General features: G+C 43.2%; 2 protein-coding genes across 2 annotated transcripts in view; one reads left to right on the top strand and one right to left on the bottom strand.

Moving 5' to 3' along the window:
- Window positions 1–21,521, bottom strand: part of LOC146972680 (uncharacterized) — a 98,452-nt gene that overhangs the window by 767 nt on the left and 76,164 nt on the right. The window lies entirely within an intron of this gene.
- Window positions 2,613–20,870, top strand: LOC146972684 (protein NLRC3-like). Its single transcript, XM_085803086.1, has 8 exons — window positions 2,613–2,711; window positions 3,407–3,470; window positions 3,620–3,839; window positions 13,970–15,752; window positions 15,826–15,999; window positions 18,559–18,732; window positions 18,837–18,883; window positions 20,214–20,870. The coding sequence occupies exons 1-8, from the start codon at window positions 2,650–2,652 to the stop codon at window positions 20,744–20,746; spliced, it is 3,057 nt and encodes a 1,018-aa protein (XP_085659212.1). The 5' UTR covers window positions 2,613–2,649; the 3' UTR covers window positions 20,747–20,870.

Genomic DNA, 21,521 nt, shown 5'->3' with positions numbered 1-21,521 from the left:
CCAGTTGTGTGTTTTTACTCTGTGTTTTTAACTTTTTCTTGTATGAATAATATTAAAGTGTCTCTGTCACATTCCATTTTACTATGAGCATTAAACACATTATAACAGTTATAACAGTAGAATAGTAACCAATAGTAACCACTAGAGGGCCTTGTGAACCTGTGGAATGAGTTTATTATCATGATCATTTACAGTGTTTTACCTCGGTAACTGTATCAGCCTGAACATCTGGAACATGTATGAAACCATGAATAAACATGTGATACATCAGTGTGGTTTGTTTTTCTGCTGTTTTATTTTAAATAGTTGACAACACAAAGGTGGTTATAGCTGTACTCGTGCTTCATCCAGACCAATGAAGTCAGTTACATTTCTACCGTCCACTCATCCATAGACATTTAAACTGCACAAATAAAAACATTTCAAGTGCTCCTAAATGTTCAGATTGTTTAGCCTAACAACCACTTAAGCCACTTCCCTAATTAACCGACTTTAGGTTTTCTTATCATCATTCTTCTTTAAGGAAACAGTGTTATTTTAGGTTGTCCAGAGCTTTTGCAAAAATATTCATTGGCTTAAAAAAAATCATATATTCACATCAATTTGTATTCAGTGGGATTATGCCAGCTGGTGTCTTCTCCGTGTATGCTCTCGTTAAACCGGTTTGACTCTGCACTTGTCTGAGATTGACTGAGAACAGACTGTGCAGATAAAGCAACAGGTCCGCACCCCGGACAGAATTCTGCAAGTGTTCTAGTCCAAACCGCTCGGAAAAAGTCTCAATTTACTTAGTTTATTTTTTATTATTTATTTAGCCTATTGTATTTCATTTTTGGTCCGGGTTTCGACCGGGTAATTTTGTATGTAAACCTGGGGCATTGCGAAACAGGAAGTAGATTTTACTTTGATTCTCGGTTCATTCGATGCGGCCAACAAACCACCTGCTGACCTTGGAAAGGTAATTATTGAACTATTTGAGAATGTTTGATGCTTACAGAGAACTCTTCTTATTCGTAGTAGACCTAGTAGTGTGTTGGGTGTCTGTTTCAGAGCATTAAAAACGCAAAGAAATGCGTCGGAGCTTTACGGTTTATCAGTATGGCAATCTGGAAAGTTGACGGTAGGGCGTTACACACACACGCAGTCGAAATGTGTTTATTATGGATTTAGAGGTCTTCATCAGGGGGTCCGTGAACCCCAAGGGTCCGCAGATCATGAAATGTTTGGTTGATTATACAGGTTTGTATATTTTTTGTTTCCACATTTAAGCAAAAACGTCAATTTGAATAGCTTGCAGAGTCCATTAAATTGTTAATATTGGCACTGGTATCAGTTAACATGGTCTTTTCATAAATGGTAGTGGCATGGCCATGAATATGTAAACCTGTGTATTATGAATAGCTGAGTGTTGAATCTAGCTACGTTTATACTGTAGGCTATATGGTAGGCTACTAGGCCCAGTTTAATATAATACACAATTTTATCAAATTTAAAGTAGGGGGTCCCTGCGTTGTCTCTCAATTAGGGGGTCTTTGGCCTGAAAAACACTGAAGACCCCTAGTCTGAAGGTTTGAGTCCTAAGATGAGTCGGTGTGAGGATAAAAGTGGAGGAAGAGGGGGAGATGCTTCTCTACCTGAAGATCAGGAGAACCAGAGTGAAGCTCACAGGTCAGTATGTCATTGTCCACCTGTCACCTGTCCTCAAAAGGACTCAGTAAGAATCATGGACACTGTCACTATCACTGTTGGAGGGAAGTTAAAAGATAAGATGTGACAGAAGGACATGTACAGTTTTTTTAACCAATAAAACAAGTAAATAAGTAGCAGATGTTCAGAGGTCAAGTCTTTATACTGAAGGTATAAAGGTGTTGTTCTGCCATGATTGCTCTGTCACCTTCAAGGCTCAGAGATGGCGTTACTGCACATTTGTGAAAAGCAGTAAAGTGTCTGTTTACAGTGACATTTACTTGTCTCCTCTACATCGTGTGTTGATTCTCCAGTTATTTCAGTCCTGAGCAGAAAAGATCAGTTTCCCCTCCAATAAGCTGTGTGTCTATGAGGAGCAACATATCCATGGAGCACCCTCTTGCTTTCAAAGAGGGAGATCCATCTTCAGAGTAAGTCAAGAGAACCTTTTATTTATTTACCACTAATTCTAAATATAAGCAAGTACAGTAAAATATATAAAAATGTGATTACGCAGTTTAAAACAAACAAACAAACAAAAACAGTATATATTACAGCCTCACTGTTGATCTGTTCTTCTGATTTGTCATATTCTGCCTTTTGTTGATTCTTCATTTGTTTCAGTCCAGAGCTGAGACCAGTTTCTCCTTCACCAAGCTGTGTGTCCATGAGGAGCGACAGATCCATTGAGCACCCTCTTGCTTTCAAAGAGGGAGATCCATCTTCAGAGTAAGTCAAGAGAACCTTTTATTTATTTACCACTAATTCTGAATATAAGCAAGTACAGTAAAATATATAAAAACGTGATTACACAGTTTAAAAAAATTATATACAGTAGCCTATATATATATTACAGCCTCACTGTTGATATGTTCTGATTTGTCATAATCTGCCTTTTGTCGATTCTTCATTTGTTTCAGTCCGCAGCTGAGACCAGTTTCTCCTTCACCAAGCTGTGTGTCCATGAGGAGCGACAGATCCATTGAGCACCCTCTTGCTTTCAAAGAGGGAGATCCATCTTCAGAGTAAGTCAAGAGAACCTTTTTCTCAGCTTTAGCACCCTGAAGTACCAAGCACAATGTCTAAGTCTAAAGTAAAGCAGTGCACACTGTTAGTTCTGTCAGGACCACTATGTCAAAATAATATTTATTTACTTGCACAAGTTTAATTTGGCGGTATGGTACTGTTCTGGGACCCCCTGCTCTTCCACGCACTTGCGTGGAAAGCCTGAGGCAGGAAGAGCACCTTCCTGCCCTTCACGAGCCATCATGAACAGCATAAGCAGGGAGCGCAGCAGCCAAGAAAACCCAGACAGAGCAGAGCAACCAACATGTACAATGACAGGAGGAGCTGGGGTGGAGGTGGGTTGCAAAAAAGCCGGCAGAGGAAGCAGCAGCAGCAGGGGAGGTGACGTCGGGCTAGAGCAGTTTAAATAGCGCGCTCTGAATGCAATTCCCCAATAGGAAGCAGCCACGGGGAGTCAGCTGAGCCATCAGCTGATCTGCACAGGTGATGACAGTTACGCTGTGCTGATTAAGAGCTTGACGTCATGGCCTGCCAGAACTAACGCTACGCTTAATTTATGCAACTGATGGTGTTAAGGTTTGGAGAGGGGGTTCTCTCAGGAGATCGTTGAACTTAGAGGGAAACCACCTCTCTCATATTTAGTAGGTTGTAGAAGTGCAGTCGTCATCACTGATGCATCATGTTTTCTCCACAGGGTCAACCAGGAGACACCGGAGATTTCCACTGGTCCTCAAAAACACCTGGATTCTGTGTTTCTGGTGTGTATGGGGGGCGTTGCATCATGAATGGTTGTATGGAGTGTATTGACCGAGAGGGAAAAAGTCTGAGCTCGGCAGAGAATGTTGCATATTAGCTTTCACAGCTGATTGTATATTGAGTCATATTACTGAATATTGTTTCCTTACAGCTTCTTCAGGAGAAGATTTTTGCTTTTGTGAAGAAAGAACTTGAGAAGTACCAGAGGCTTCTGAGTCCAGATTACCCCCAGAGTCAAGGAGAGGACGAGGAGGTGGGTAATGATCAAGAGCAAGAGCAGAGGAGGAGCAGCAGAGAAGCTTTTCTGAACATCACACTTCAGTTCCTGAGGATGATGAAGGAGGAGCAGCTGGTGGACTCTCTGCAGAAAAGTAGGTGAACTTTTAATAGATGTATAATGTGAAATTGTTGCATCAGCACAATGAAATTTGCTTTAATTTTCATCTTCTAAATTGCACACTTTATATCCAGCTAATAAAGACAATAGAGTAGATGTTCAGTAAGATTTAAGCCCAATCCCAATTCTCTTCCCTTAACACTAGCACTTGGTTTCAAGTGGCCTCCAAAGGGAGATTACCCTTGACGATGAAGTGAGAAATGGTAGAGACCGTACACTATGCGATGGGACACTTAGCGTAGCCAACGTGGTCACCTACATCATGCGTAGCAAAGACGTAGGGGGCGGGATTTTCGTTGGGAGGGTGGGGGGAGAGACGCACACTTAGCAATGATTAAAGCAGAAGTAAGTGATCCGGTGGTTTTGGCTAACTTCCTGTCAGCCGATGGAGGGCGCGTGGTTGCAGGTCGGCAGGTCCTGCTAAACCTCTTGTCAATCCTCTACCTGACCCAGACAGCAAAAAGAACAACATGAACCTGGTGCAACGGGTTCACATTAAGCAAACAACAATCACACTTTCTGTCTGTTTCTCCGTGGCTGTGTTCCTGCTCTCTGTTCGCTGCTGCTATGCTACCTGGTACGACGGCAAAGTACACCTTGTCAAAACGGTGAGCCAACTTTGTATCTACAACACACTGCTGGACAATGGCCACTCCAAACCACAGAAGCAACAGCGTATAACATCAAGCACTCAGTCGAGAGACATTCTATGACTATTAACAATCTTACTGTTGGCCGGGGACATAGAAGCAAACCCAGGACCTGGCCTGCTGGGTGGGGAGTTGGCGTCTCCGCTCGGCGTGCCTCTCCATGCCGCATCTCCGGTGCCGGTTACATGCTGCCATTCCGACATGCTGCCACTCCGACATACCGCCATTCCGACATTCTACTATTCAGACATGTCACCATTCAGACATACCACCATTCCGACATGCAAACGTCCTGCCATTCCGACAGTTTCGTCCCGCCATTCCGACAAGGCTTTAATTTCCATAAGGAAATGTGCGTTACTCCGAGCGGTGGTTAGGGTGTGTGTATGTGCCTGTTTGGTTCCGTTTTTTTTTTTTTTTTTCATGTTTTAAGATGTGATACAGTCAGTGGAAGCTTAATAAATAAACAAACACAAAGTCTCGCCATTTACAATCACACACTCCGATGTCAGTTTGTAACAATTTCCCTTACAATAAGGATATAAGGGGAACTGGCACAACGCAGTCCTGCTGCAGGCGGATCTAGGCTCGCGCGACTGGTGCGTCCAGGGAAGCAATAATCAAAGTTGTTACTTAGTCTTAGTCTCTGTACTATTTCACTGAACTCAAAACGCGCCCATCACAGGCGGCATATAATAAACAATTACACACAGATCAACAGAACCCCCACCCCCCCACTGTCCATTAAGTCCGAGTCCCAGCTGTGGGAATGAGTGTGTATGTGTGTGGGGGCGCACTGTCCGTGCCGGCGTGTATGTGTGTGTGTGTGTTGGCGCGTGGTGAGGGTGAGTGAGAGAGAGTTTGTTTGTCCTACTGTCCACACGGGAGAGACGCCGCGGCTCCGCCGAGGTGACCACGCCAGTCCTCTCCCTCGTCCCGCTTGGCTGAGAACGGGCCCGGCCGTGTGGTGTCCAAACTGGCCTTTATGATCCACAGGGTAATCCACCAGGAAAAATAATCCACTATGCCGCTTTGGAATTGCCGCCACGACAGCCGTCCAAACGCCGACTGTGTCTCTCACTCTCCTCCCCTCTCACCACGTCACTTCCCCATTTAAACCCTCGGTCCCACTAATGCACTTTTACGCATTACGCACACAACTTACAGCAAAAAATAAACATTCATTCATTCATTACAGGTCCGCACGTCCCCGTGCGCAAACCACAAGGATAATTGATAATTTCCCTGGCCTAATACACAATGTAAACCTGGGGAGCAAACCTGCAAATCAACTACCCCAGCTGGCCAGGCAAACCCAGTGGATCACTACAAGTTGTTGCAACTTTGGGGACTTTACTCCTGGTAAAAAGGCTTACAAACATGGACCAAGACAGCTTCATAATACGCACAAAAATCCAAAGGAAATGAAAGGTAACTTTTAAAAAAATAGCAACAGCATGAAGTAGTCAAAATATGTGTTTTACGCATCTGCCTGTTCAGCTCCGCTTGCATGACATTTCGGTCAGCGTACAGTAATCAACAGACAAGACGTCCGTTGTCCATGCTCACAATCATTACAACAAACGAAATTATTCACAGCAAATCATTTGGTGATTTGAAAGCCTATCAAATTGACATATTTTTGAATCGAAGATGGCAGTAAAAAATGATTGATTGTCTTTTGAGTTTTTTAGGCTTTAGAATAATGACTAATTGCCAAGTTTATGGGTCAGCTTGGAAAGGTTCGAGGCGAAGGAGACTCACGGTTTACTGTATGTGTTGGCCTCTTTCTTTCTTTTTTGCCTCCTGTTTGTGTCATTTTGTGGAGCAGTTAGGCTAAATATCCGCTGCTGTGCTCTGCTCTCTCCCTCTGCACCGAGCAAAACTTCACTTCCCTGCCTGACACTTCTTTCTGTAATTTTGATGCATGTTTGTTTCCATCGTATTTGTATAATTATTACAGCAGCAAAAGGAAATGCGCAATAGTAAATCATATGCATTAGCAGTGGCGGCTGGTGGTCAAATTAGTTGGGTGGGCTAATAAACAAATTATACCCATTAAATGGTAAACACAGCTAAAAGTTAGGGTTATCTCATCTCACAAAAGTAGGCCTATAGCAACTAACTAGGCCTACACACTGCATTAAGTAGAAGGGTATAGTCCAAAAAAAAAAAAAAAAACTTCACCTGGTTATCTTACACATACACACACAGTCTCTCTCTCTCTCTCACGCACACACACGCACACACACACACACACAACGATATTGCTCAATTAAAAAAAAAAAAAGACGATATATGCAGCTCATATCGACGGCCTTTCTGGTCCGTTATCGCCATGTCATGGTGCTCCCGGTGAGTTTAGAAACTAGATTCTCCACTTCGTTCATGTTAGCAAAGACAGTTTAGAGCAGTAAAGTATGCTGCTACCTGTGATGCTAGCGCCTAGCGCCGCTGTTTCTGTCTTCTCCCTCCCACAACAACACAACCTTTCCTCCGGTTCCTGTCATTGGTCTGAAAACAGCGGTGTTGGGCTAAATGAAATTAGCCCCAATGACAAGTAAACCAAGGGGGCGGGACATGACGCCTGTCAATCACTGACCCTGCGTCAGCCCGCTGCTGATTGGTCAGAACCGCTCGGCCTGTGGGCTGAATGAAATTAGCCCCAACAGTCGGTCAATGGCGAGGGCGGGACCTGGCACCTGTCAATCATCCACAGTGGGAAAATGAATGAGAGCAGACCGGAGCAGACTCGGTGAGCTGGGGCTGATTAAAATTAGCCCATTTAGAGATATCCTGTGTTTTTCTTGAAACTATTTAATATTGTTGCCAGTTCCGATTTTACTAAGACTTAGAACAATCTTTTGTATGTTATTTAGAGAATATAATATAGGCTATATATAATATTTTTTCCTCATCTTTTGTTGTGTAATGCAGGGAGGGCTTAGCCCCACTAGCCCATTGATACCAGCCGTCACTGTGCATTAGGTTCTCAAATCACCTGCCAATCTGCAGGGACTGCACGTGTCATAAGATGAAAGACAAATGTGTACACAAGCAGGAAAGCTGGTCCATGGAAAAAAGAAAGAGTCAGAGCCGTCGCGCATCTCTCTCTCTCTCTCTCTCTCTGGCGGTGACACGCTGTCATTCATTTCAGCACTGAGACAGCGGACAGCAGCTTGGTCATAGTTCAGCACTACAAAATATCAGCAGTTCACTCTTCACCGATAAATCCATGGCACTGTCCATAGTTATGAGGCAGAAAGAACTCAACACCGTCTTCTCCCGAAGTACAAAAATATATTTATTTTTTAAATTCAAAAGACAACGTTTCGAGCGACTGGCTCTGCTTCGTATTTGACTTGTAGCCTACAGCAATAATATAATGATAATGATAATGATAATATTAATAATAATAATAATAAATAATAAATTTCACATGTAAGGGGAGCTGAACATATAGTTTTCATTCACAAACCAATGTGGGAGAGCCCCAAGACGCGTGTGCCAGACGCACAGAGTCATGCGTAAAACACCGACCTGTTTAGTTAATTTTTTAGTTAATTTTCGTTTCTTTTGGATTTTTGTGAGTATTTTGGAGCCGTTTTGGTCCATGTTTGTAAGCCTTTTCCCCCCCTGAATTTTCTAAAGTGCAGCAAGTGGGTTCAGAGTGTATGATTGAAAGCACGGTCTGCTTCCCGTTCAAGGCCTATCTCCTCCTTCGTTGGTTTACGAGGTTGTGGAGTCCCTCTGCTTAAAATCTGAGGCTTTGAAATCGTGTGCCGTTTAAATTATCTGACCAATCTGTGTGCTTTAATGAGATGCACTGGACAAACGTGGGTAAACTGCTATTTTGCGCCGGCATATCATTAGTGCAAAATCGTGTTAAGCCTATTTATTTATTTATTTATTTTTTTTGGGGGGGGGGTGCGGTGGGGTGGGGTAGGCTTTTAAAAGATTTGTCGGAATGGCAACACGTTTAAAAGAAAAAAATACCGCCATTCCGACCTTAGGAGATGAAAATTGTCGGAATGGTGGGACGTTTATTAAAGGGTAAAGTGTTGCCATTCCGACAATTAGGGCGTAATGTCGGAATGGCGGCATGTCGGAATGGCGGTTGCCCCCCTCCGGGGTTGGTGGTGCCTCGTGGTGTCCTGCTCTCTGGCCTGGCCGGGACTGCCTCCGTGGTTGCTCCACTGTTGCCTGCGCTGGTGCCGACTGCGCCCCCCGCCTGTCCGGCTGTGCCCACGCGTGGCTTGTCGCGTGCCGTCGCAGCTCCACCTGGATTGCTCCCTGCGCCTCTGCTGCTGCTGCCTGCGCTGGTGCCCACTGCGCCCCCCGCCTGTCCGGCGGTGTCCACGCGTGGCTTGTCGCGTACCGTCGCAGCTCCACCTGGATTGCTCCCTGCGCCTTTGCTACCTCTGCTGCTGCTACCTGCGCTGGTGCCGACTGCGCTCCCGGCCTGTCTGGCTGTGGGGCTGCTGGGCGCACTGTGTGCTTCCACAGTTCCACCTGGATCATCTTCTGGCGTTGCGCTGCACCGTGATGTGTGGCCGCTTCGTGGAGCGATACGGAGTTGTCCTCGATGGAGTCCACTCTCCATGCGTGTCTCTGACAATGGGCCACCATGCGAGCAACAATCCATCGTGGCGGTTTCACCGAGAGAACTGGTGCCAACCATCCGTGAGTGTAACCCAGTCTCACCTTCACCTATCACAACGTTAGTCGGGGACAAACGTTCCACCTCAACTACTAGACTGAAATCACTGAATCCGGCGATAAAGAAACAACGCAAAATGCACTTCTTTCACACTCTTAATAACGCTAAGATCATTTGGGATTCAAGATCTAAGCCAAAAGGACTCTTACTTGGCCATATCAACATTCGTAGTATAATAGGCAAAATCGAACAAATTGAACACTTATTAAATGACTCAAATATTGATATATTGGGCATATCTGAAAGTTGGTTAACTCATTCATCACCAACAGTTGCCATCAATATATCAGGATACAATGTGTTTAGAAGAGACAGGGGAACAGGACGAGGGGGTGGATTACTGGTTTATGTGAAGGACTGTCTAAAGTGTAAATTAATTGAATGGACAGCAGAAATAGATATTGAATGTATTGGCCTCAATATAACTATTTCTCCTGAAATGTCTTTCACTGTGATATGTTTGTACCGACCTCCTTCCTCTAAAAATATATTCTACGATCAACTTAAAACCATTTTAAAATGTAGTGATTTTAAAAGGGAAACTATTCTTTTAGGGGACTTTAATATCAACTGGGACAATAAAACTGATAGAAAAAAACTGAAGCAACTAACAGATAATCATAGTCTTACTCAAGTTATTCAAGATCCAACAAGAATAACTAACACATCTAAAACAACAATTGATCTAATATTCACAAATAAGCCTGATAGGATCAGTAAAACTTTCAATCTACTGTCTGGGCTCTCCGATCATAACCTCATCCTATGTTCAAGGAAAATCAACTGGAAACGTCGTTCTAGCCCTATTAGAGCCAGAAGCCACCATATAATACCTAAAAACGAAGAACAAAACCTGAAGAATGCTCTGCAAGAATATGATTGGTCCAATGTATTAAAGGGATAGTTCACCCTAGAATGATATTTCGCTCATTATCTACTCACCCTCATGTTGACTGGCATGCGCATGCGCGCTGGCAGCGGAAGACCGGACAACAGACAGTAGGAGCTAATGCTACAAACATGCTTGGAATGTGGACTTATTTAATTTTTTTCGGGACAATTACGCAATTTGGGGCTTCAGCACAAGACGGACATTACATACGAGCATCATGGAGGTATTTGGATGTTTTTTTGTGTGTGTTTTTTTACGAAGAGCTCTGGTGTCCGTTTGCTACCGTGGCATTGAAATGCACTGCTACACCAAGACCCCCTGTAACTCAGAGAAGGGACGGTGGACTCCGAAAATTCTTCCAGCCCTTAGTCAACATGAGGGTGAGTAGATAATGAGCGAAATATCATTCTAGGGTGAACTATCCCTTTAACTAACAATGAAATTGAGGACAGCTCTAGCACTTTCTCCAAATGTGTTGTGGAAGTTTTGGATAGCTTCACAAAGAAAGTTGAATTTAAAAGATGTAAAAAAGCATTACCTTGGGTGAAGGATGATGTACGGAAACTAATGAAGGAAAGAGATAATGCACTAAAAAAATCTCTAAAAACAGGGCTTATTTGTGACCGACAGATCTTTACATCACTTACAAAAAAAGTAATAAAACAAATTCGTAAAGCTAAAGCAAATTTTTTTATTGAGTTAACAGGAAGTTAACAGGAAGAAACAAGGAGGACATAGCACCCAATGACATGCAACTCCAGGTGAATGGCACTCTGACAAATGACTTGGAAGTCATTGTTAGTAGCTTCAACCATTTTTTTATACATTCAATTGAGGAGTTGACAATGAACTTTAAATGTCCAAGCACTCCACATAACTCTGTGGATGATAGCAAGCCAGTTTTTAGTCTGAGAGAAATAACTGTTCCAGAGGTCCTGAAAATCATCTCATCTCTGAAAAGCTCTAAGGCTAGAGATGTCTTTGGCCTTCATAGTAATTTCATAAAACAAAATAAAATGGCCCTCGCGCACCCAATTGCACACTTAATAAATCTGTCCATAAAACAGGGTAGAGTGCCATCCGCCTGGAAGATTGCCAAGGTTACTCCAATCCTAAAGGCTGGTGACAAGACCAAACTGGAGAATTAAGTAAGGATAAGTATCTTGCCGGTTATTTCAAAAGTAGCTGAGAAATGGATTGCACTGCAGTTAACAGACCATCTTGATAGCGGGCATAACCCACTTCATCCAATGCAGTACGGATTCCGTAAACACCATTCAACTGAAACAGCAATCTGTTATTTTCATGAGAACATAAAAGGTTTATTGGATCAGGGTGGCTATGTAGGAGCTGTTTTTTTGGACTTGCTTTTGACTCACTAAATCACAATGTACTTATTTCGAAACTGTCCCTTTTTAACTTTTCCGATGTTGCACTCTGCTGGATGAGATCGTATCTGTCAAACAGAAAGCAGGCTGTTCAGATTGGAAACTCAATGTCACCTTACCTCAGCTGCTCAACTGGGGTACCCCAAGGTTCTATCTTGGGGCCAATTCTGTTCAGTCTTTATGTAAATGACCTCCCTGAGGTTTGCCCAAATGTTAATCTGCAATTATATGCTGATGATACAGTGCTGTATGCACATGCAAAAACAAAACAAGAAGCCGCTGTAAAATTATCAGCAGCTCTGGCACCTGTATCTCACTGGCTTAGTGAATCTTGTTTGCACCTCAATCTTAAAAAGACTGTATGTATGTTTTTCTCTCGTCAGTCAGCAGAGGGCGATCAACCATCTGTGGTGGTCAATGGAGAGAGCCTTGATGTAGTGGAGGAGTTTAAATATCTTGGAGTGGTCTTCGACACAAAACTATCATTTAAAGCACATGTTAAAAAAATCACAAATATCATTAAATTCAACCTGTCGAATTTCTACCATATAAGACCATTTCTCACCTCCAAGACGGCTAAAGTCTATATGCATGACATGATATTCTCACACATAAATTATTGTTTTACAACATGGACACACACAACAGAAAGTATATTGAAACCCATCAAGTCTCTCTTCAAAAAGACAGTTAAGATTTTGGACAGGAAACCTCTTAACTTTCATTATTGTAATGTTTTAAAAAAGTTTAACATTCTTGACTTAGACAGTTATCAGATTTTTATGGATGTCTGTCTCATCTTCAAAGTTTTAAACGCACTTGCCCCACCACCACTGAATAAATTTATTCAGAGAAAAAATAATGAAGGACGAAGAACCAGAGCCTTAACAAGAGGTGACTGTAATGTACCGAGGCGCAGAACAAAATTTTGTCAAACGGTCAGTTCTGTAAGAGGAACACAGTCTTGGAATAAGTTACCACCACACATCAGAAACTGCGATAACTATTTAGTCTTTAAAAAAAATCTCAAACACTGGTTAAAAACAAATCAGACATGCACTCATATAGTTTAAATACTGTTTAAATCTGATGTCTGTTCCCGGGCATGTATGGTATATTGTTCTTTAACTGTGGGTCAAAATTGTCTGTTTTTTGTTTGTCTGCGTCTGTTTTGCCTTGATATTGTCAGTCTGTGCTCTGTCTTGTAATTGTCCACTGTATGACTTGTCATCACAAGGTTTTAAAGTCTTCTGTGTTATGTTTTTTAGAAACCTGCCTTGGGACTGCGGCTGAAATTTTGCAGTTGTGCTAAGTCCGGCACATTTACACTGATGCTTAATGTGTCAGTGTTGATGAATGTGCACTGTCCCAATTCAATAAATAAAGAAATGAAATGAAATGAAATGAGTTAGCAGTCCCTGCCCTCGTCCCTACATCACCACATTCACGCGCATCCCTTGGCTGCACACACAGGGAGGACCGCCCCTTTATGCCGTTCTCTCTCCTCATTGGATAAAGGTTGTAGGATACAAGGAAAGTTTTCTCCTCGGCTTACAGCAGAGCAGAGTGACTGACAGACCCGTGTTTCGGACCAAACACTCTTTATAAGTGATTGCTGTCGGAAGATATAACTATTTAAGACGTATATTAACACAAACATTCCGCTTACTTCTGCTTTAAAGATTTGATTTGAAGTTATTTTATAATAGCATACCGCATTTCCTCCAAAATAGCCGGTATTCAATTGTTTACACACACAAATTAAAGTCGGCCCTAAATACAAGCCGGGTATAAAAAATAAAAAAAAGGAACTCCGTGGCCTGGAACAAGCTGACGAGGATATGATCAGAAACTGTTTCAACTTTGTGGACTGTCTGTGAAGACTGACGGGAGCGAAGCTTACCTCATCCTCTGCTTCAGAGAGGGACAATCTGTCAGGGTGGGGGGGTTCCGACGCACCAGTAGTTCAGACAGAAATCAAGCTCACTGATTGTTTGATGTGTCCTTTGTTCTATCTTTGTACATGTTCATGTACTCCTACTGCGAAACAAATCTACCTACAGGTATTAATAAAGTTGATCTGGGTTCACTTAAATCATCCAGTCACTGGCAGCAGTTTTTCCTGCTGTAAACCTTTCAGTTTCTTGATGGATCATCATTTGATATTGTACAGGTACATTTTATATAAGTCTTAAGACACAGCTCTTACTGTACTTTGGTTCTAGAATGATCCAACAGCTCATAGCAAGGAGCCTGGCCTCTCTGGTATGGTCTGACTGTAACCCCGGACCAAGTTCCTTGGGGGGCATGGCCATAAACCTTCTCCAAGTCCACACAAAAGATTGTCCAGCCAAACCAGCAATCATACCCTTGCAATCATCTCTTAATGTTGTACAGGTGCATCATTACAAGTTAAGATAATCTTACAGAATATTTGTCCCTTTTTCTTTGTAGGAACACAGGCTGCAGTTTGTTGTAAACTCAAATCTAACATGAAGAAGAAGTTCCAGTGCGTGTTTGAGGGCATTGCTAACGCCGGAAACTCAACATTTCTGAACCAGATCTACACAGAGCTCTACATCACAGAGGGAGGGAGTGGAGAGGTCAATGATGAACATGAGGTCCGACTGATTGAAACAGCGTCCAGGAGACCAGACAGACATGAAATAACCATCAGATGTAAAGACATCTTTAAGGCCCCACCTGGAAGTGACAGACCAATCAGAACAGTGATGACAAAGGGAGTGGCTGGCATTGGAAAAACAGTCTTAACACAGAAGTTCACTCTGGACTGGGCTGAAGACAAAGACAACCAGGACATACAGTTCACATTTCCCTTTACTTTCAGAGAGCTGAATGTGTTGAAAGAGAAAAAGTTCAGCTTGGTGGAACTTGTCCATCACTTCTTCTCTGAAACCAAAGTAGCAGGAATCTGCAGGTTTGATCAGTTCCAGGTCGTCTTCATCTTTGACGGTCTGGACGAGTGTCGACTTCCTCTGGACTTCCACAACACTGAGATCCTGACTGACGTTAACAAATCCACCTCAGTCAACATGCTGCTGACCAACCTCATCAGGGGGAAACTGCTTCCCTCTGCTCGCCTCTGGATAACCACACGACCTGCAGCAGCCAATCAGATCCCTCCTATGTGTGTTGACATGGTGACAGAGGTCAGAGGGTTCACTGACCCACAGAAGGAGGAGTACTTCAGGAAGAGGTTCAGAGATGAGGAGCAGGCCAGAGAGATCATCTCCCACATCAAGACATCACGAAGCCTCCACATCATGTGCCACATCCCAATCTTCTGCTGGATCACTGCTACAGTTCTGGAGGAGCTGTTGAAGACCAAAGAAGCAGGAGAGCTGCCCAAGAACCTGACTGAGATGTACATCCACTTCCTGGTGGTTCATCTAAAACTGAAGAAGGTCAAGTATGATGGAGGAGCTGAAACAGATCCACACTGGAGTCCAGAGAGCAGGGAGATGATTGAGTCGCTGGGAAAACTGGCTTTTGAGCAGCTGCAGAAAGGAAACCTGTTCTTCTATGAATCAGACCTGACAGAGTGTGGCATCGATATCAGAGCAGCCTCAGTTTACTCAGGAGTGTTCACACAGATCTTTCAAGAGGAGAGAGGCCTGTACAAGAACAAGGTGTTCTGCTTCGTCCATCTGAGTGTTCAGGAGTTTCTGGCTGCTCTTTATGTCCATCTGACCTTCACCAACTCTAGAGTCAACCTGATGTCAGAGGAACAATCTGCCTCTCTATTTTTAGACAAAACTGAAGTATTCTACCAGAGTGCTGTGGACAAGGCCTTGCAGAGTCCAAACGGACACCTGGACCTGTTCCTCCGCTTCCTCTTGGGTCTGTCACTGGAGACCAATCAGTCTCTCCTACGTGGCCTGGTGACAAAGACAGTAAACTGCTCACAGATCAATGAGGAAACAATCAAGTACATCAAGAAGAAGATCAGTGAAGATCTGTCTCCAGAGAAAAGCATCAATTTGTTCCACTGTCTGAATGAACTCAGTGATCGTTCTCTAGAGGAGGAGATCCAACAATACCTGACTTCAGGAACTCTCTCCACAGGTAAACTGTCTCCTGCTCAGTGGTCAGCTCTGGTCTTCATCTTACTGTCTTCAGAAAAAGATCTGGACGTATTTGACTTTAAGGAATATTCATCTACAGAGGAGGCACTTCTGAAGCTGCTGCCAGTCATCAAAGTCTGCACTAAAGCTCTGTAAGTTGAAATAACTACATAAATTAACGCTATTAAAAATGAAAAAAATCTGACATTTTTGTTGCTTCTTCAGGCTGAGTTGCTGTAACCTGTCAGAGAAAAGCTGTGAAGCTTTGGCCTCAGTTCTGAGTTCCCGGTCCTCTAGACTAAGAGAACTGGACCTGAGTAACAACGACCTGCAGGATGCAGGAGTAGAGGTGCTCTCTGGTGGACTGCAGAGTCCACACTGCAGACTGGAAACTCTCAGGTCAGGATTAATCTATTGGTTCAAATGATGAGCATTTGAAGCTGAGCTCAGTTTTGAAAAACACAATCAATGAAATGGCTAATAGTGTTGTGTAGTTTTTCAAAGGAACAAATTGCTTTTGTGAGTGAATAGACTATAGAATAGAATCACTTCCTGACCCAATTGGTTCTTTTTTCAGTTCAGTCGAGCTCAGTAGCGAGTGTGCAGGCTGATAGTGGAACTGCCGTGTGGTCTGTGAATCACTGAATCACTCTGGAATCTGGTGGCAGAGACTCTCATTGGCCCTCATTTATCAAACTTGCGCAGGATCTGGTGTAGATTCTGGTGTAAATATCAGTGTACGCCAAGTGTCACGTGTGATTTACTAAAAGTGTGTACGCTGCTGATTTCGGCGTAGAACCGGCGTGGTGGTGATAAATCCGGCGGCTGAAAACGAGCGTAATTTAAATGTCACGCCCCGATATATTCCTGCTTTAGAGGCGTCGCCCTGCCCCTTTTACGACATGGAGACACGGAAGACGGCCAAGAAGAGGGACTTTACTGGCGTTACCGCGTTGAACAGGGAGAGGGCGGCAACATTAAATATCTGGACATTGATAGATTGATAGATTTTGTGATTGATAAGCGTCATCCCGGTGGATGGAGGCTGCAGACGCACATGTCACCGACCACGTCAGGAAACCCAGCGATCTCATGAAATGCTCCTGCAGTTTACTAAACACAAGTGACTGAGGAGAAATCATAGGCATATTACTGCTGCGAACGCGACTTTATGACCATCAGTACCGCTGGCATGGTTCGGCTGATGGAGGGATGTGAAACACCGGCCCGATCTCCGGCTGACAGGTCCCGGTGACTGGGGAAAAAAAACAACACACTCCGCCGCGGAGATCAGCTGCACCTGGACAGTTAGCGGAGCCCCCCCCCCGCCGGCTCCGGTGTCCGGCAGAGAGAGAGACTGAGGAGCCGTCCGGTCATGCTCTGGTGCAGGAGATGTTGGAAGTTTGTGTGTGTGATCTACAATAACAGGTCTGTCTGTCATTGACTGTTTCTGTTTACACAGCTGATTAACGAGCATCTGTCACGTCGTGGTTTTTAATTGCTCAAAATAAAAGTTGAGTTAAATTTTCAACACGGACTTGGTTGTAGCGTTTCTCTTTTTTGGCTACTTTTTAACTGCATGTTCTACGCTGGTTCCAAATGTGCGTACACCTGGTCAGAGCTGGCGTGAGATTTGTGCGTATCCATAGACTGTAAAAAGAATGGACGTAGCGTCCGTGACGTCACCCATTGGTTTTGGGGAGTCGTTTTTGTGACTCAAATATGGCGGCCTGAACAGCGCCATGTTGGATTGGCCGGCCGAGAACCCGCCCACTGGCCTCGAAGCAGCTGTCCACGGAGCTGCTCGGACCTGTCACTCAACGTTTCCGCGCCCTAATTGGCCAGAATTTTAACCTAATAACAGTAAAACGGTAGAGTTAAAAAAAAATTCACCCCCCTCAGAGTGTGTGCGGGGGTAGAAACTATCGATTGAGACGAAAAAAACGTTCTGACACCAGGCTTTTAACATGTTTACTGAGGATGTAAAGTCGGCGATTTTAACATGGGGGTCTATGGGGAATGCTCCCTTCTGACACCAGCCCCCAGAGGAATTCGAGGGGATTGCAGTTTTTTGAACGCGGAAGTGAGCTTCACTTCTCAGACCGACAACTGCCCCCTTGTGCGTACCGTACGCTCACGCTCAGATTAATAAATGCCGATCCTTGCGGTGAATTTGGTGTACACCCATTTTGTTGGTGTACGCAAGTTTCATAAATGAGGGCCACTGTGAGGGAATAGTGCATGTTCATTGATGCGTTCCATGAACGTACTGACAGTCGGGGCTGAGGGCTCACGTTCACTGTGTATGACATGATACGTTCGCAAACATGTTGTTTACTGAACTTAGTACTGAAAGTAGTGTTGTGCTGTTCGCAAATGTGTAGTCTGGCGCTTGAACGTCTGTGCTCGCTACAGTGAATAGGAATCTCAGGGATGAGTCATGAACTGAATTATGATCGGCTGGGAGTCAGACTGCACCGTGCAGTCAGGGCTCCTGCCAAGCACTGAACGATTCTATGAGTGGATTTTTTTTTCTTTTTAATGGATTTAGTACTCTCAAAAGAACTGCCCTTGCCATCACTAATGGCTAAGATCAGAGTAACTTTATGCATAGCACATATTTTCTGAGCAAGACGTTTCTTACTTACAGAGTGAGATCTGTATAAATAAAGTAAGATACTTCCAGGCCAAATTCTAATTGATTAGAAATCTTTTCAAATGTGCTCATTTTTGGCAAAACACCTCTTTGTAAACTTGTTGAGAGTGTATCTTAATTTTTTCCTTCTCACAGAGCGTGTGTGTGTGTGTAATGTGTGTAAATGAGATTCGATCTCAATGGGTCTCTTCGGGGTTAAAAAACAAAATAGAAAACATTACAACTTTTTTCAAATTTACTAATTTCACACTTACACTTGTTTACAAGAGTGTGTGTGTGTGTGTGTGTGTGTGTGTGTGTAGGCTGTCTGGCTGTCTAATCACAGAGGAAGGCTGTGCTTTCTTGGCCTCTGCTCTGAGCTCCAACCCCTCCCATCTGAGAGAACTGGACCTGAGCTACAACCATCCAGGAGACTCTGGGGTGAAACTTCTCTCTCCTGGACTGGAGGACCCAGACTGGAGACTGGAGACATTCAGGTAGGAACAGATAAATCCTACAGTACAGCTACCTCCTCTCAATGGGAATTGTATGTTATTTTTGATGCACCAATTATTATTGCTGCTCTTTGTTTTTGAACCAGATGGGACCATGGTCACTCTCAGTCAATGACGCCTGGTCTGAGGAAGTGTAAGTGTGCTTTATTGTTGAGATAGTAGTTCACAATGATTTAGTAGTTAGTATTCATTTCCTACCTTTCATTCAACCTTGAAACCTATCATGTATGTTGTAAATTGGCTGGTTTCCACATGGCAGTTTGTTTGTTAGCTGGACACAACACATTTGGCTGTTAATATAACAATGCTAACCGCCTAATCTGCAGTCACTAGTCGGGTAGCATAGGATAAGACTAACTAAAACTAAACTTTAAAATGCATTTAAGGAACAAATTTGGACTATCCTCAGACTCAAAGAAAAACTGATTAGAATTTAGTGGTCAAAGGTCATCATGTTTTGGTCATACCTTTGTATGTATTGTATTGTATTTTATTAGCACATGAAAGATAGATAAAACAGCATATTAAAAAGTGGAACAACAACAACCACAAAAAACAAAACATACAAAGTATACAGTAGATAAAGCAAATGTGCAGAAGAAACCAAAAAAAACTCTTAAGGGCTTGTCAAGTGGTCCTCCTAAGAACAACATAAAACAATTAGAAAAAAGAGAGAAAGAAAATCAATATTGTGTGGTGATTCAAGATAAACGTTCAGCAACATACATTTAATTTACAGTAATGTGAAGAACAACAAAAACAATTAGAAAAGAGAGAGAGAGAGAGAGAGAGAGAGAGAGAGAGAGAGAGAGAGAGAGAGAGAGAGAGAAAATCAATATTGTGAGGCGACGTAAAAAAAAAAAAAAAAGTGGATTATGCATTGCTCAACTGGGCCAATAGAAAGTGAATTATTTGTTTCTTAAATTAATTTATGCTTGTGCAGTTTCTAAGGTGGATTGGTAATGAATTCCAAAAGTGCGGACCTCTAAATCTAATTGTGAACTGAGAGAAAGTAGACTTGAAAAAGCATAGTATATGGTGATTATGGTTCAATTATATTAAAATGTTTGTAAGGATAAAAATTCAGACTTTTTTTTTTTTTTTTTTTTAACCATATTTCCTACTTGGTTGGTTGGCAAAGGCTGGGGTGAGGAGGTAATTCTGTTTTGGAACCAAAAGAACAAAGTCTAAGCAATATAATAAAGGTAAATGCGGGGTGGTGCGTGGCGCAGTGGGTAGAGCAGCCGCCCCATGTAAAGGCTACAGTCCTCACCGCAGGCGGCCCTGGTTTGAATCCTGCGTCGGGCGGCCCTATCCTGCATGTCATTCCCCCTCTCTCTGCCTCCCCCTTTCCTGTGTGCTATCAAATAAAGGCAAAAAGCCAAAAAATATACTATATAATAAAGGTAAATGTAATGTTATTTGTGAGATTTAAAACTGCTTTTATGATTTCTCTCCATCAGATGCCTATGAACTCACACTGGACCCAAACACAGCACACAGAAAACTCATACTCTCAGAGGGCAACAGGAAAGTTACAATGGGGAAGGAGGAGCAGCCGTATCCTGATCATCCAGACAGATTTGACTACTGGAAACAGCTGCTGTGTACAGATGGTTTGACTGGTCGCTGTTACTGGGAAGTTGAGTGGGTTGGACAGGTTTACATAGGAGTGACGTACAAAGGGATCAGTAGGAGAGGGGAGAGTGACGACTGCTGTCTTGAGTCTAACGATCAGTCCTGGGGTTGGAGATTCTCTAACAAAGGTTATTCTTTCCGGTTCAAAAACAAAAGATCGTCGTTCCGTGGACGCCGCAATAGCAGAGTTGGGGTGTATCTCGACTGGGATGCTGGCACACTGTCTTTCTACACCATCTCCTCTGACATGCTGATCCACATCCACACTTACCAAACCACTTTCACTGAGCCGGTCTACCCTGCTTTCAGGATTAGGACAGAATCTTTCAAGTCCTCAGCGTATTTGTGTTGGAAATGAAGACGCTTCACCAGGGTTGGACACTGTGGTCTAAGTGCAGTTGTAAAGAGTGGCTGTCTGAGTTTCCATAACCTTTTGTTCAGCGGTGCCGGGGGGTTGTTGCAAAGCCTTGCATTCGAATGATGGTCAGGCGCAACACACTAATGTCATTGCAATAGTCATATTTTTAATCAGAATTACAATAATAGAGAACATGACTTGTGAATTTTGGGTCTCAGGTATATGAAGGTGCTCTTATTCCACACAGGTCGATTGGTACATGATGTTTCTCTGTGTTTAAGTGTGATAAGTGAAATGAATAGCCCCTCTGTGTACGTCGCTAATGTTTACGCATCTGTGTCGTCTCACACGCAGCTATTTTTCACCTGTTATTCTTGTTATTCATATTCTTGGGTATATGAATAATGTTAAAGGTTAAGGGGACAACGAGGAGTTTTGGAAAGCGAAGTGTTTTCACACTACATTTACCATGAGCCTCTGCGCGCACGGTGAAATTCTTGGACCGGCGCAAGACGTCTTGCCAAGAATGTTTTCATTCATCAAGAATGAAAGTCGGAGGTTCGAAGACGATAAGATACCGCCGTAGTCCGGGCAGCGTCCACAAAACCGAAAGTAAGGAAATGCTCGACCAGCATTTCCACCACTAATAATAACAAAATAACGATAGAGACAAAACGATATATTGATCGAAAATGGAGCCAATAACAAGTGTGGGTAACATAGATTAATCCACATTAATGTGAGACTTTTTTTTTTATAACAAATACAAACTCCT

This window comes from Trachurus japonicus, chromosome 16 (genome assembly GCF_045865225.1).
Source record: "Trachurus japonicus isolate A0001 chromosome 16, Traja_1.0".
NCBI lineage: Eukaryota > Metazoa > Chordata > Actinopteri > Carangiformes > Carangidae > Trachurus > Trachurus japonicus.
This window is presented reverse-complemented; position numbering and strand designations above follow the sequence as displayed.

What these genes read in the sequence shown, in the direction of transcription:
- LOC146972684 (XM_085803086.1), top strand. Translation starts at nt 2,650, where the DNA reads ATGAGGAGCGACAGATCCATTGAGCACCCTCTTGCTTTCAAAGAGGGA. An exon ending in ACCTGGATTCTGTGTTTCTG is followed by an intron (nt 3,471 to 3,619) that starts GTGTGTATGGGG and finishes GTTTCCTTACAG; the next exon opens with CTTCTTCAGGAGAAGATTTT. An exon ending in GACGCCTGGTCTGAGGAAGT is followed by an intron (nt 18,884 to 20,213) that starts GTAAGTGTGCTT and finishes TCTCTCCATCAG; the next exon opens with ATGCCTATGAACTCACACTG.